Below are 15,269 nucleotides of genomic sequence, written 5' to 3'. Positions count from 1 at the left end.
TCCAGGTTCTACATATTTTGCTGTTTCATTGAATTGAATGGCTAACATGCTGCTACTTCAAACATGAGCCTTTCACATTGATTCACTCACTGTTTATTAAATGACTAAAAATATACTATATGGGCAGAGTATAAAATTCATGGTGTATTAATATTTTCCTTTTTAAAAACTATGTAATGGCTAAACCACTAAATTTTTCTTACAAATGGAATTTTATAAGATTTGACATGCACCTATACTGTGTGACAATTCCTAATAGTGTTATAAAAGCAAACTCTTTTAAGAATAAAACAGTGATGGGAGAAACGGGAACCCTCTTGCACTGTTGGTGGGAATGCAAATTGGTGCAGCCGCTCTGGAAAGCAGTATGGAGGTTCCTCAGAAAATTAAAAATAGACCTACCCTATGACCCAGCAATAGCACTGCTAGGAATTTATACAAGGGATACAGGAGTACTGATGCATAGGGGCACTTGTACCCCAATGTTTATAGCAGCACTCTCAACAATAGCCAAATTATGGAAAGAGCCTAAATGTCCATCAACGGATGAATGGATAAAGAAATTGTGGTTTATATACACAATGGAATACTACGTGGCAATGAGAAAAAATGAAATATGGCCTTTTGTAGCAACGTGGATGGAACTGGAGAGTGTGATGCTAAGTGAAATAAGCCATACAGAAAAAGACAGATACCATATGGTTTCACTCTTATGTGGATCCTGAGAAACTTAACAGAAACCCATGGGGGAGGGGAAGGAAAAAAAAAAAAAAAAGAGGTTAGAGTGGGAGAGAGCCAAAGCATAAGAGACTCTTAAAAACTGAGAACAAACTGAGGGTTGATGGGGGGTGGGATGGAGGGGAGGGTGGGTGATGAGTATTGAGGAGGGCACCTTTTGGGATGAGCACTGGGTGTTGTATGGAAACCAATTTGACAATAAATTTCATATATTAAAAAAAAATAAAATAAGAAAATAAAAAAATAAATAAAACAGTGATGTTCCTAACCTTTAAACTGTGTGAGAGCTCTTTCGTCATTTAGTAGGATGATTGTGCTAAGCTAGACTCTTGCTCTGTTTCTAAGAATGACTTCTTTATGCTAAATTTCTCTTGTAGAAAATTAACATGCTGTTATATATATTAAATCTTTCGCTGAAGATTCAGCAATGAGGAATAAGGATTGGAAAATTTTCCAGGAAATTTTCCAAACCGTTCTTCCATTTCTAATTCTATATATTCTAGATTAAGCTCTTGAAGCATGGTCCTGGGATGCTGAGTGTTTCCAAGACCCTTTCAAGAGATCTGGATCTGCAGAGTGTGTAGGGGTGTGTGTGTGTGTGTGTGTGTGTGTGTGTGTGTGTGTGTGTGTGGTCTCCTTTAATTGTTCTGAGTTTATTTTTATAGTTTTCACTGTAGTAGTATGACAAATCTTTAGTAGATTTATTCCCTAAGTATTTTGTTTTGACCCTAGTACAAATAGTTTTTAAAAATATTTATTCATTTATTTTGAGAGATGGCATGAGCAGGGGAAAGACAGAGAGAGAGGGAGAGAGAGAACCCAAGCAGGCTCTGCACTGCAGCACAGAACCTGACTAGGGGCTCAGTCTCATGAACTGTGAGATCATGACCTGAGCTGAAATCAAGAGTTGGATACTCAACTGATTGAGCCACCCAGGTGCCCCATAAATGAAAATTTTAAAGTAAATGTTCCACTTGTTTGATGCTGGTATGTAAAAACACAATTGATTTTTGTGTATTCGCTTTTATCCTGTGACTTTGCCAAATTCACTTACTAGTTGTTAGGTTGTTTTGAAAATTCTATAGTATTTTCTACTTAGAAAACTGTCATCTGTGACTAGAGACAGTTTTTTACCTTTTCGTTTTTTGACATTCACATCTTTTATTTTTCTGGCCTAATTGGCCTATCTTTGGACTTTATATAAATGGAATCATAAACTGTATACTTTTCTGTGTTTATTTCTTTCATATGCTTGTGGTATTCCATATGGTATTGTGGTTAGCCTTCTCAGTACTTTCTGGTATCCCCATATATAATTATGTTGTAGTTTATCCATTCTGTTGTTAATGGGGTATGCATTTTGAGTTTAAGGTGATAACAAATAATGCATTTATGAACATGCTAGTACATGTCTTTTACTGAACATACATATGCATTTCTGTTGGGTTTATATCCCAGGGTGGAATTACTCAATCCTAGAGTATAGGGTATGTTCTTCTCCAGTTTCCTTGTCTTTATATTTACCATGTGTTTATTTTTCATATTAAACCAGGAGTCAGTCATATTTTTCTTTTTCAGTTCTTTGTTCTTTTCATCTGATCATTAGGACTTGGGTCAGAGAACACATGTATAATCTCTGCCTTGCTTGCCTCCCAAAGAGAGGTGCATAACTTAATCTCTTCTGGGCTTCGTCCTCTTGACTTCGTTGCCCTCTCTCACAGGACCTACGCATGGGTCCTGCCCCAGGCTCCCAAAACTTTGTCCCCTCAGGAGTCCCCTCAGAAGTCTGATTCTAGTTTTATTCCTTCTAATCTGTCTCTGTAGGCACTAATTCAAATAGAACTATCCCTACTAAAAAGTGTACTCAACTGTAACCAGAGTAAAGTGCATGCCTTGTTGGCACTTCAAAGACCCAAGCGGTTAGGATAGGAGACGTTCTCTCACTCAGCTAGGCATCCAGTTGTTCCCTTGCTGTTTTTGCTGTTTGCAAATTGCCGGTCCTGTGATCCTGTGTGGGGGAAGGTTGAGGGATGAAATATCACACAAGTGTTTTCACATCTTGATAGCAGTAAAAGGATTTTAGGGAAAATCCTTGCTAAAATTAAGATTGGAAGATTACTAGAATGTTCACTTGTCCCTACTTTATATACTGTTTTTTAAAAATTTATTATTATTTATTTTTTATTTTTTTTTAAGAATTGAAAAGCTATCCAAAATTCCTTACAAAGAATTCTTAAAATTTTAGTGAGTATTAATTTTTTTTGTAAATGAAATCAGGTACTAGATATACCCCCACTGTAAAATAAAGAATGCTAAAAGGTTTTTAAATTTTACAAATTTTCTAGGCTCTGAACAATGATAAGCAAAATTTTTATTTAGGATTTGTGAAATTAAAAGAAAAAAACAAAACTAAACTGAAGTTTGATCCTAATACTGATACATACCAGCTGGGAGCTTGGTATGTTACTTAGCATGTCTGAGTCTCAGTTTCCAAATACATAAATTGGGATAATAAAGCCTATTACCGGATTGTTGTCAGACTCATGTAAGATCAGGTAAAATACTCAGCATGGTACATTGATGTAGCAAGTCTGTAAAGGATTTTCTATTATTATTTCAAGAATGATACAGATTTATATCTGTTTCCCTTTTAAAATTCACAATCAGGGGTGCCTGGGTGGCTCAGTCGGTTAAATGTCTGACTTCAGCTCAGGTCATGATCTCACGGTTCGTGGGTTTGAGCCCCGCGTTGGGCTCTGTGCTGACAGATCAGAGCCTGGAGCCTGCTTTGGATTCTCTGTCTCCCTTTCTCTGCCCTTCTCCCTCTCTCTCTCTCTCTCTCTGTCTCTCTCTCTCTGTCAAAAATAGCAAAATTTAAAAACTAAATAAAAACAATAAAATTCACGATCTGCTTAAAGCAACAAAAGAAATAAAAATAATTATATACAAGCAAAGTTGATACAGAAAGGACAACTGAAATGTTTTAGCCATGGAAAATTTATTTACAAATTACATATGTTAATGAACTTAAAGGGAAGCTTTTACGCAGCATTCAACATTTATTTGGCTTTTATAAAATCCAAGACAAAAAATCTCTGTCATGACACTCAATGAAAACAATGCATGAACTACTTCAAATATTTATAGAAAGTTTAGTTAAGGAAGTGAGCTAAACCAAGGAAGGAGTTCCTCTGGAGACCTCAAAAGAATGTTTCAAAGCCATGCCAGTGTACCTCTACCCCGAGAAGAATAGTCAACTAACCATGTGCTTTTGTTTCTCCAGGGAGAAGTTGGCCGTGGCCCGACTGCAGCGAGAAGTTGCCCAAAGAAGAAGTGAGGGGGCCATGGTAAGTGCTGGTTGCTTTCTCCTGATTCTGAACCTCCCTGCCAGAGGTTTCTGGCTTGAAAGGCATTTTGTGGCATTAAGGCTATCTAAGAAAAATATTTGCTTGCAGCAGACTTAATGATGTATTGGTAAATAATGTGTTCATAATGCAGTTTGGACAGTTGTGCCATTTACAGAGAATGACAGAGGGAGGGCGGGGGTGGGGAAGGAGGGAGACTGTATTAACTGAGAAAAAGAAATAAGTATTTGGACATGGAAGAGGATGTTCCAACATTCAGAGGGTTATACGGCGTTATTTCCGGAAGACCCAGGCTTCCAGCTGTGAGCACAGTGTTGGCAAATGAGCAATCTTGGGTTTTCAGATAAGAACAGTTCGACATAATTTAAGCCTCTCAGTTCTTTGAACTTAGAAACAAACAATCGAAAAGAACACTAGGATGTTTGCTAATGTGACTATCATCTGTCCTTTTCCTTCTGTGTGCCACACTGGTATATTTCTCCCTGTCTTTTCCAGTGTGTGCTGTTCAGAGAACTGATGTTTCCTTGTGTTTTGAATTGTACTAAAAAATCAATATGTTGTTTTGGTCCATAGCAACTTCATTTTATAGACTCTCTTTGCCACAGTATCTGCCTGTGTGCCACTCTAACATCAGAGATGACTGTCTGGGGACCCAGAGTATGCACGTGTGTGGATTATCTGCTGTTGCTACCTCTAAGCAAAAACTAGAACAGCAGATTTTTTTTTTCTCACTTATGACAAAACAATGGCACAGGTGCAGTTTTTCAGCACAAGAATTATCTTTTATAAAAAAGAGAAGTGGTACATTTTTAGACCTTGCAGTCTGTGTCTGTTGGATTTTGAGTGCTAATTGACAATCCATCCACCGAAAAGAATAAGAAATTTGTAAAATCTGCTGGACTCTCCCTTCTATCAGGGAAGGCAAAGGTCTGGAGCAAGAGGTGGAATGTTGAGTGGATTCTGGAATGGTGCAGTGGCCTTTGAGTGTGCTAAAATCCTTAAGTGATCAACTGTTTGCTCTTCTGGTGATCTTAATGCAAAGAGAATCTTGAATGTCCAAATGATAAGAAACAACTGCTCACAAGCATCTTTGCACAATGAAAAGGAAGTAAACTGGAGAAGGTGAAGGTTTAGTCAAATAGTAACCTGAGAATGTCCAGTCTGGACTTTGAGGCTGGACTGTATTGGGAAATGTGTATGGGCTAGGCCATTCTGCAGTGTTTCAGTCTTTTGTTTCAGGCTAGCTCCTGTTGTACATGTCATCAGCTGTGTCCTAACTGAATGGGAAGAAGTGACAACTTTTCTAGCTCTCTGTTTTTTCATCTTCAAAATGAGGAGGTTGGGATTTTATGGTTCCATTAGCTTAGTGGATCATGTTACTGAGTATTTGTTTATGTAACGTTTTTATGATGAGGAGCTTTTCCTGGTAATAGCTAAATGTTATTTAAGCTCATAAGAACATGCCTCTGAAGAATGTATCTTTCTGATTGCCAGTGAATGAACCTCAGTTGAAATAATCTCCGGCAGATAACTCACTAGTCTTTAAAAAGATAAAAGCCCCTTTTGAAATATTGTACAAGTAATTGTTCAGGGTAGAAAATACCCAGAAAACGCAGGGAGATAAAAAAATTACTCTCATTGCTCAGAAAACAACGTTGGAGATGTTTCTAGTATTTTATTACTCATATTTTAATTACAGTAATGAAAAATCACACTTGGGGCGCCTGGGTGGCTCAGTCGGTTAAGTGTCTGACTTCAGCTCAGGTCATGATCTCACAGTTCTTGGGTTCGAGCCCCACGACAGGCTCTGTGCTGATAGCTCAGAGCCTGGAGCCTGCTTCAGATTCTGTGTCTCCCTCTCTCTCTGCCTCTCCCCGGCTCGCACTCTGTCTCTCTCTCTCTCTCTCAAAAATAAATAAACATTAAAAATAAAAAAAATTTTTAAAAAGAAAAATCACACTTATGTGTTGACTGATTTAACACAGATTTATTGAGCACTTATTATGTGCCCAGCACTGTTCTAGGCACTGGGGAAACATCAGTGGAAGAAAAAAAAAACAGGCAAAAATCTGAGAGCTTACATTCTAGGGTTTGTGGAGACAGACATTGAATGTATTTAGAGTGATAGATGGTGGAAGCAGCTATGAGAAAATAAGATGAGGGTAGGAAAGATTGGGAGTTCTAGGAAATCACTATTTTAAATAAAGTTTCATAGTAGTGAAGTTAGTTACTACTGAAAAGTTAGTAATTGAGCAAAACTTGAAGGAGACAAAGGAGTGAATGATGGTACTATCTGGGGGAGGATCATTTTATGTTGGGAGATGAACAGGTGCAAAGACTTGGGGTGCCCGAGGAAGAACATGGAGACAGACTATCTGGAGAGGAATGAGGGAGAGAGTGAATAGTAGAAGATAAAGTCAGAGGTGTGTTTGGGGACAGAATGGTAAGTCATCAGGGTCCCCGGGGTTCTCTGGCTGATGGTCTGAGTGGTAGGAGCCATTGGAAGGCTTTGTGTGATGCAGTGACATGATGTGATTTACTACTATTCATATCACTGTTTCCCCCCCACCTCACCTTCTATGATTTATCGCAATCTTAGAGACACCATAAGCCCTGATTTTCATTAGTGTCCTTTATTTTGTTTCTTTTCCCTTTTTCTCAAGGTTTTTCTCCTCTTAAGTCTGGTTTTCTACTTAATTACATGCTTCAGCTTTTCTCCTCGTAGGATTCATTTGTTTCTGAAGTCCTGATTCTTTCAGTATCTGACAGCTCCTAAAGTCAGGCACTTCTATTCATCCTCTAAATTTAACTCTTGCTGTTACAAGCCCAGAACTTTGTCATGTCTACAGCAAAAGCAGAAGGCAGTTCATCACAACCACATCACTTTATTTAAAGACTACTATTTACAGTATTCTGTATTTTTATCCACATGAAAGGAAAAATGGTATGGAAAAGTTTAGTAAGTATTTTGAAAAAAAAACATATAATTGAGTCAGCTCTTTCTTTTAAATCATCAATGAACTTGTTATAATCAAAGTCTTTAATGCAAAGCATGCCCTTTTAAAAATTTGACTTTATGTAATACATTTCTTTACTTAGAAATTTTAAGATAGTACTCAAGGCACCATTTTTGAGAAACTTATTTTATTATTTTAGCTCACCTATTGTTTTTGAATAATTTTGGACTTAGAAGAAAGTTTCACATCTGTATCCCCTTGATCTGGAGTTATAATGTTAGTGTCTTACAGAACCATGGCATAATTATCAAAACTAAGAAATTGCTGTTGGCATGTTGCTATTAACCAAACTTCAGATTTTATTAGAATTTCACCAGTTTTTTCCAATAATTTCCATTTTATGATCTAGGATTCAATCCAGAGTACCACACTGTATGTAGAGAGATTGCTTTTCTTTTTTTTTCTTTTTTTAATGTTTATTTTTGAGAGAGAGAGAGAGAGAGAGAGAGAGAGAGAGAGAGGAGGGGAAGCACAACAGAAGGAGACAGAATCCAAAGCAGGCTCCAGGCTCTGAGCACAGAGCCCCACGCTGGGTTCAAACTCACAGACTGTGAGATCATGACCTGAACTGAAGTTGGAAACTTAACCCACTGACACACCAAGGTGCCCCTAGAGAGACTGCTTTGTAATGGCTGGTTGATACATATGTGTAAGTAAGAAGATCATGAGCTTGCCAGTAGTTACCTATGTACGTTACCAGGTTTTATCAATTCTGCCTGCTCTTTTGTTCTGTTAACCCAAGTATTTATTTGGGTGAGCCTTCTTCCAGCAATTAGATATTTCATACTTGTTTCCTTTGCTCTTAACTCTCTCATGGAATAACTATCACTATTGTTTTTATACTTACTTTTCATTCTTTTTCACAGACTCCTCTAAGACCTTGTTTTTCTTCATTCCAGGAGATTCTGTTTCAGTGTCTACTCCCTAACACTGGCTCAGTTCGCATAAAATCTATCCTGTCCTTAAGACTTTAATGTCATCTTAAATTTTATTATATGTAGAAAGACCTATTTCACCCCCAAGGTGTACAGATACTCATTATCATTATCTTTTGGAAAGTATATATATTTTTTGCCATAAATCTTTTCATCTTCTGTGGAATTAAATTGGTGTGAGGCAGAGATGAAAAGACATATTTTCCCAAATTGATACTAATTTCCCAACAACATTTATTAAACAGTCTAACCTTTGCTGTCACCTTCACCATATTCCAAATACCCCTACAATCTACATGGAGATTCAATCTACATGAACTCCTGGACTGGTTGTACTCTTTCATTAACAATTGTTGATTCTTACACTATTGTAAATTGTTTTATTTACTAGAAATTGGTAGTTTACTTAATACTTTGTAGGCCAGATTCCTTCTAATCATATATTTTTCTCCAAACTTACAAAGACAATTTTATTTGTGAATGACAATAAGAGTTTGAGTTAAAAAAATATGAATTTACATTAAAAATAATGTTTTTATTTATATTTATAGCACAATAAATTACCACAGAGAGACCATTTCAAAAATGACATGAACAATGGCTTAAGTATATTTGCTGTTTTCTTAAATTTAAGTTAAAAAAAGTTTTCGAAGGGTATCATTTCTGCCACTCTTTATCTTTGTTTTGTATCAAAGATACTATTTACAAAGAATGCTATTATTCTACTGAACACAATTTTTGAAATGCTTGGGCTAATTATGCCAAATCTTAGATTCTGTATAGATCCTTTTCATCTCATTGAGTAATTTCTACTTGGGAAAAAGAAAAATATCAATTCTTGATTTCTCATCTCAAGGCACTAAGGACACAAAGAAATTCCATTTACTTTGTTGTTAAGATTCCATTTTATCCTGCATGTAGATACTCAGACACTGCCAGGATGGACATGGAGCCATAGTCCCTAAGAATATCAGTTCTCATTAGTAGTTTTCTTGGGATCAGGATTTGGTTTTGATATAATTAGAAGTTTGTTGTTTGCAATAGTCCAGTAGGTCATACATCAGATTTTCTATCTAATAGTAGTCAAAGAAGGGGGTTAGGATGTGACCAAGGCAAATTAAGTGTTTCCTTTTACCTTTTTTGGGGTACAATTAACATACTATATTAGCTTCAGGAGCACAACACATGATTTGATATAGGTGTATACATAGTGAAATGATTACCACAGTAAGTCTATGGACACCTGGATGACTCAGTTGGTTAAGCATCAAACTCTTGTTTTTGGCTCAGGTAATGATCTCATGGTGGTAAGATCAAGCCCTACATTGGGTGCTGTGCTGGACGTGAAACCTGATTAAGATTCTCTCTCTCCTCTCTCTGCCCCTCCATGCACATTAAAAAAAAAAAAAAAAAGTCTAGGTAACATCTATCACCATACCTAATTTGTTTCTGATGAGAACTTTTACTCATACTTAATTTTTTTTTTTTTTTGATGAGAACTTTTTTTGATGAGAAGATTTATTTTCAGTAACTTTCAAATTTGAAAATACAGCAGTATTATAACTATAGTTACCAAGCTATATATTATGTTCTCAGGACCTACTTATTTTGTAACTGGAAATTTGTACCTTTTTACCACCTTCATTCACTTCATGCCCCAACCCCCACACCTCTGGCATTCACTAATCTGTTCTCTGCATGTATAATTTGTTTTTGTTTAAGATTTCACAAATAAGTAAGATCATATGGCATTTGTCTTTCTCTGACTTATTTCACTTAACATAATGCTCTCAAGGTCCATCCACATTGTTGCAAATGCAGAAGGCAAGATTAATTTATTTTTATGGCCGAGTTCTTTCTCCATTCATGTTGTTGGACACTTAGGTTGTTTGTATGTCTTGGCTGTTGTAAATAATGCTACAGTGAAATGGGAGTACAGATAGCTCTTCAAGACTGATTTTATTTCCTTTAATAAATACCCAGAAATGGAGTTGCTGGATCATATGGTACTTCTTTTGTTTAATTTTTGAGGAATCTCCATACTGTTTTCCATAGTAGCTGCACCAATTTATATTCCTACCAATATTGCACAAGGGTTTTCTTTTCTCCACATCCTTGGCAACGCTTTTTTTTTTTTTTTTTTGTCTTGTGTGCAATGGTCATTCTAATATTATTGTGTTATTGTGAGGTTATAACTCATTGTGGTTTTGATTTGTATTTCCTGGATGATTGGTATTATTGGAGCACTTTTTTTTTTAATTTTTTTTAACGTTTATTTATTTTTGAGACAGAGAGAGACAGAGCATGAACGGGGGAGGGGCAGAGAGAGAGGGAGACACAGAATTGGAAGCAAGCTCCAGGCTCCGAGCCATCAGCCCAGAGTCCCACGCGGGGCTCGAACTCATGGACCGTGAGATCATGACCTGAGCTGAAGTCGGACGCTTAACCGACTGAGCCACCCAGGCGCCCCAGGAGCACTTTTTAATGTGCCTGTTGGCTATCTTTATATCTTCTTTGGAAAAATACCTATTCAGATTCTCTGCCTATTTTGTAATTAGATTGTTATTGAGTTTTATGAGTTCTGTATATATTTTGGATATTAATCTTTTAATGGATATATAATTTGCAAGTATTTCCTCTTCATTTTGTAGGTGGTTTCCTTTGCAAAAGGTTTTTAGTTTGATATCATCCTGTTTGTTTTATTTTTGCCTTTGCTGCCTTTGCTTTTGGTGTCATATCCAAAAAATTATTGCCAAGAATGTTATGGAGCTTACCCCTATTCTTTCTTCTGGCATTCTTATGATTTCAGGTATTTCATTCAAGTATTTACCCCATTTGAAGTTGATTTTTATGTGTGGTCTAAGATAGTGGTCCAGTTTCATTCTTTTGCATGTGACTGTCCAGTTTTTCCAGCACCATTTATTGAAGAGACTGTCATATATATTTTTTACTCCTTTGTTGTAAATTAATTGACCAAATATTCATGCATTTATTTCTGGACTCTTTATTCTGTTTCATTGATCTCTATGTCTGTTTTTATATCAATATCATACTGTTTTGATTATTACAACTTTGTAATATAATTCTTCTTTCTCAAGATTGCTTTGGCTATTCTGGGTCATTTGTGATTCCATCATAATCTTAAAATTGTCTATTTAGCTTTAAATTTCCTATTTCTATGAGAAATACCATTGGGATTTTAATAGGGATTGTATTCAATCTATGGATTGCTTGGGTAGTATGGACATTTTAATAATATTCTTTCAGTCATTGAGCACAGACTATCTTTTCATTTGTTTGTGTCACCTTTAGTTTCTTTCATGAATGTCTTATAGTTTTCAGCATATAAATCTTTTATCTACTTGGTTAAATTGATTCATAAGTATTTTATTCTTTTTGGTGCACTTGTAAATGTTTTTTTTTTTTTTAATTTCTCCTTCTGATCACTATTAGTATATGGAAGTTCAACTGATTTTTGAAAAATTGTGTTTTTAACAGTTTGAAAAGCTTGGACTTGTCTCATTGTGTAAATAGGTTGATGTAGAAAGTAGTCAGTATGTTGACTTCTAAGTATCATCCAAAGAAGAGGAACACTGGGGACAAAATATCGTTCACAGTGTTTATCACTTGCTCAAATATATCTACAATATATACCTGGAGAAAGAGCAGAAATTTATAATTTCCTTATAAAAGCCAACTTAAAAAATCATTTCTATCTACTTGGCTTTTAATTTATGAATAGTTGAGAATGGTAGGTTCTAAACTTCAGGACATGTTTCTGTAAATGTGCTGAAGTTTGGAAATAGGCCCTGCATATTATTTTGTTCATTTGTTTATTCAACACAGTATCAGCAGAGAATAGAATGAGGTCCTTGCTTTTATGAAATGTAAAATATAAAATACTTATTATACAAATACATCAGTGTCCTAGTTTTCATGATCCCTTTTCAGTCAGTAGTATTAGAAATCATTAATAGACAGAAATTTTTGAGTAAATCTGAAAATGAAAATATAATATTTTAAGTAACTCATTTTTAAACAAATTATAAGGAACCTTAAAAATAGTTAAACTCACTGACAATGGAACCACTAATTTTGAGATTCAATCAAATTAAAATTTAAAGTGAAATGTATAGCTTTAAATTAAATGCACAAAATAGGCAGAAAATAGACTTAAAATTAATCATCCAGTCAAATAGTAATGAAGAATTTAAAAAAACCTAAATAATGAAGAAAGAAATAATGAAATTAAAACCAATGAGTTACAAAGTGAAGAAATATCATAAAATTGTCAGCAATTACTAACTTATCAATTTATGCATAAGAATGATAATGCACTTGGATCATGTGAACATTAGGTATTTGAGATGAAGAGTTATTAATGTTTAGGTATACTGTGTCTACTATGGTTGTATATTTAAAAAAGAGTCCTTATTGTCTAGAGATACATGCAGTAATATTTACCAGTAAAATTCCTAGGTTTGTCCAGGTTTCTGATGTCTAGGTTTACTTCCAAATATACTGGACAAAGGAATTAGGTGATTTAGAGGAATCAAAATTGGCCATATTTGGTAACTATAGATGCTGAGTATTTTTTGTACTTTTCTTCTTACTTTTATGAATGTTTAAAAATTGTTTTGTGTTAAAAGTTTTTAAAAATCTGCCCCCTAAAAAGCTGCGAGGTTTTGATGATTTTACAGAGTTCAACCCAACCTTTAGTGAAAGAAATGCTGTTTTATACAAATTGGTGCTGAAAAAAGAAACTGAGAGACATATCCCAACTCACTGTTTAAAAATAAACTTTCTTTTTTACTTTACAACATTTAAATATTTACAAAAAAAATTTCACAGTTAGTACAGAGTGTTCCCATATGTCCCATACAGTTTCTCCAATTATTAACATCTTATCTTATTGTGTTACAATTGTCACAATTAATGAATATGGATACATTATTGTGAACTAAAGTCTATGCTTTATTCAGATTTTCATAGTTTTACTGAATGTCCCTTTTTCTTTTTCAGAATCTTATATAGAATACGGATTTCATTCAGATTCACCTCATTATGCATGTCTCCTAAAATTCTTGGTGGTGACAGATTCTCATACTTTCCTTGCTTTTCATGACCTTGGCAGTTTCAAATATTGGTTAGTGAATTTTAGGGATTTATCTCATTGAGATTTGTCTGATGTTTTTTTCATGATTAGATGGGTATATATTTTTGAAATGTAGATATCAAATTAAAGTGTTTTTTCATCATTTCATGTGAGGTTTGGATATTATCAATATAATTATGACTGTTGAAGTGTACCTGGATCACCTGACTGAGGTGGTGTTTGTCAGGTTCCTCCCGGAAAGGTGCTCTCCACGCCCTTCCATACTGTACTCTCTGGAAGGAAGTCACTGTGCATAGCCCATTATTAAGGGTTGGAGAGTTGTGTTCCACCTCCTTGAGGGTGGAGTATCTACCTAAATTAGTTTGGATTCTTCTGCTTGAGATATTTGTCTCTTCCTCCTATTTATTTTCTATCATTTTTTAATATTATGAACGCATTGATGTTTATATTTAAGATTATCAACCAGTATAAAATATTTTTTTTGCTCAAATTGTTCTAGCTTGGGCCATTAGCAGTTACTTTAGTTGGCTCCTGTGTCCCATTGACATACTACCATTACTGTTTTTGTTGGTTTGTTATTTCCTTGTATCTCTTTTTTTTCTGTCTAGTTTATTGAGATATAATTGACATACAACATTGTATAAGTTTGGGGTATACAGCATAGTGACTTGGCTTAACCTTTACTGTAAAATGATGACCACAGTAAGTTCAGCTAACATCCATCATTACATGCAGATATTATAAATATATTTTTCTTTGTGATTAAAACTCTTAGAATCTACTCTTTTTTTTTTTTAATTTTTTTCAACGTTTATTTATTTTTGGGACAGAGAGACACAGAGCATGAACGGGGGAGGGGCAGAGAGAGAGGGAGACACAGAATCGGAAACAGGCTCCAGGCTCTGAGCCATCAGCCCAGAGCCTGACGCGGGGCTCGAACTCACGGACCGCGAGATCGTGACCTGGCTGAAGTCGGACGCTTAACCGACTGCGCCACCCAGGCGCCCTTAGAATCTACTCTTAATGGCTTTCATCTATTAGAGCAGTGATAACTACAGTTCTCATGTTACACATGATTTCTCTAGCACTTATTTATCTTATAACTGGAAGTTTGTACCTTTTGACCACTTTCATCCAATTGTACCTTTGCCCCCATGATCACAAATCTCATCTTTAATTCAATGAGTTCTTTTTTAAATTTCAATTCCACATATAAGTGAGATCATATAGTATTTATCTTTCTTTGTTGGACTTAACTTTAATTAGTGTAATGCTCTCAAGGTCCATCCATGTTGCCACAAGTGGTGGGATTTCCTCAATTTTAATAAATTAATATTATTCCATTCTCTATATATCTCTTTATATAGGTATATATAGTTATAGTTATATAGAGATATATATATAATTCTATATAGATACAATTCTATATATATGTTCTATCTCTGTATACAATATATCTATATAGAATATAGAGAATATTTTCTGTATTCTCTATTTATATTCTTTCTCTATATATACCATATATATTATATATAGATATAGCTATATAAAATTACATCTATCTATATAGAATTATATCTATTATGGAATATGATACATATTCTATATCTATATTCTCACTCCTATCTATATTTATTTAATTATATCTATATAGAATTATATGTATATATTCTCTATATAGTCTCCCTCCATATACATATGCCTCAGTTTCTTTATCAATTCATCCATCACTGATGGACACTTAAGTTGTTTCTATGTCTTAGCTCCTGTCATAGTTTCTGCTATGGACATGGAAGTACAGACACCTATTTGACATAATTATTTCATTTCCTTTGTACATATTCCCAGAAGCGGAATTGCTGGATCATATGATAGTTGTATTTTTAATTTTTGGAGGAAACCCAATACTGTTTTTCATAGTGGCCACACCAGTTTATATTCCCACCAAGAGTACCTGAGAGTTCCCTTTCCTCCACACCCTTCACCAGCATTGTTGTCTTTTGTCTTTTGTCTTTTTGATGCTAGCCATTCTAACAGACATGAGGTGGGATCTTACTGTTTTCATGTGCGTATCCCTAATGATTGGTGATGTTGAGCA

The 15,269-nt window shown here is 35.1% G+C and overlaps 1 protein-coding gene across 7 annotated transcripts in view; it reads left to right on the top strand.

Moving 5' to 3' along the window:
- NCKAP5 (NCK associated protein 5) overlaps positions 1–15,269 on the top strand; it is a 976,326-nt gene that overhangs the window by 445,935 nt on the left and 515,122 nt on the right. For all 7 annotated transcript variants that reach the window (XM_045479574.1, XM_045479575.1, XM_045479573.1 and 4 more), the window contains one exon: positions 4,022–4,085. In XM_045479574.1, coding sequence (XP_045335530.1) covers positions 4,022–4,085 — 64 coding nt within the window. The remainder of the gene's footprint in view (positions 1–4,021; positions 4,086–15,269) is intronic.

Source organism: Leopardus geoffroyi, chromosome C1 (genome assembly GCF_018350155.1).
Source record: "Leopardus geoffroyi isolate Oge1 chromosome C1, O.geoffroyi_Oge1_pat1.0, whole genome shotgun sequence".
Lineage (NCBI taxonomy): Eukaryota > Metazoa > Chordata > Mammalia > Carnivora > Felidae > Leopardus > Leopardus geoffroyi.
Note: the sequence above shows the minus strand (reverse complement) of the source record. Positions and strands in the feature narration are given on the sequence as shown.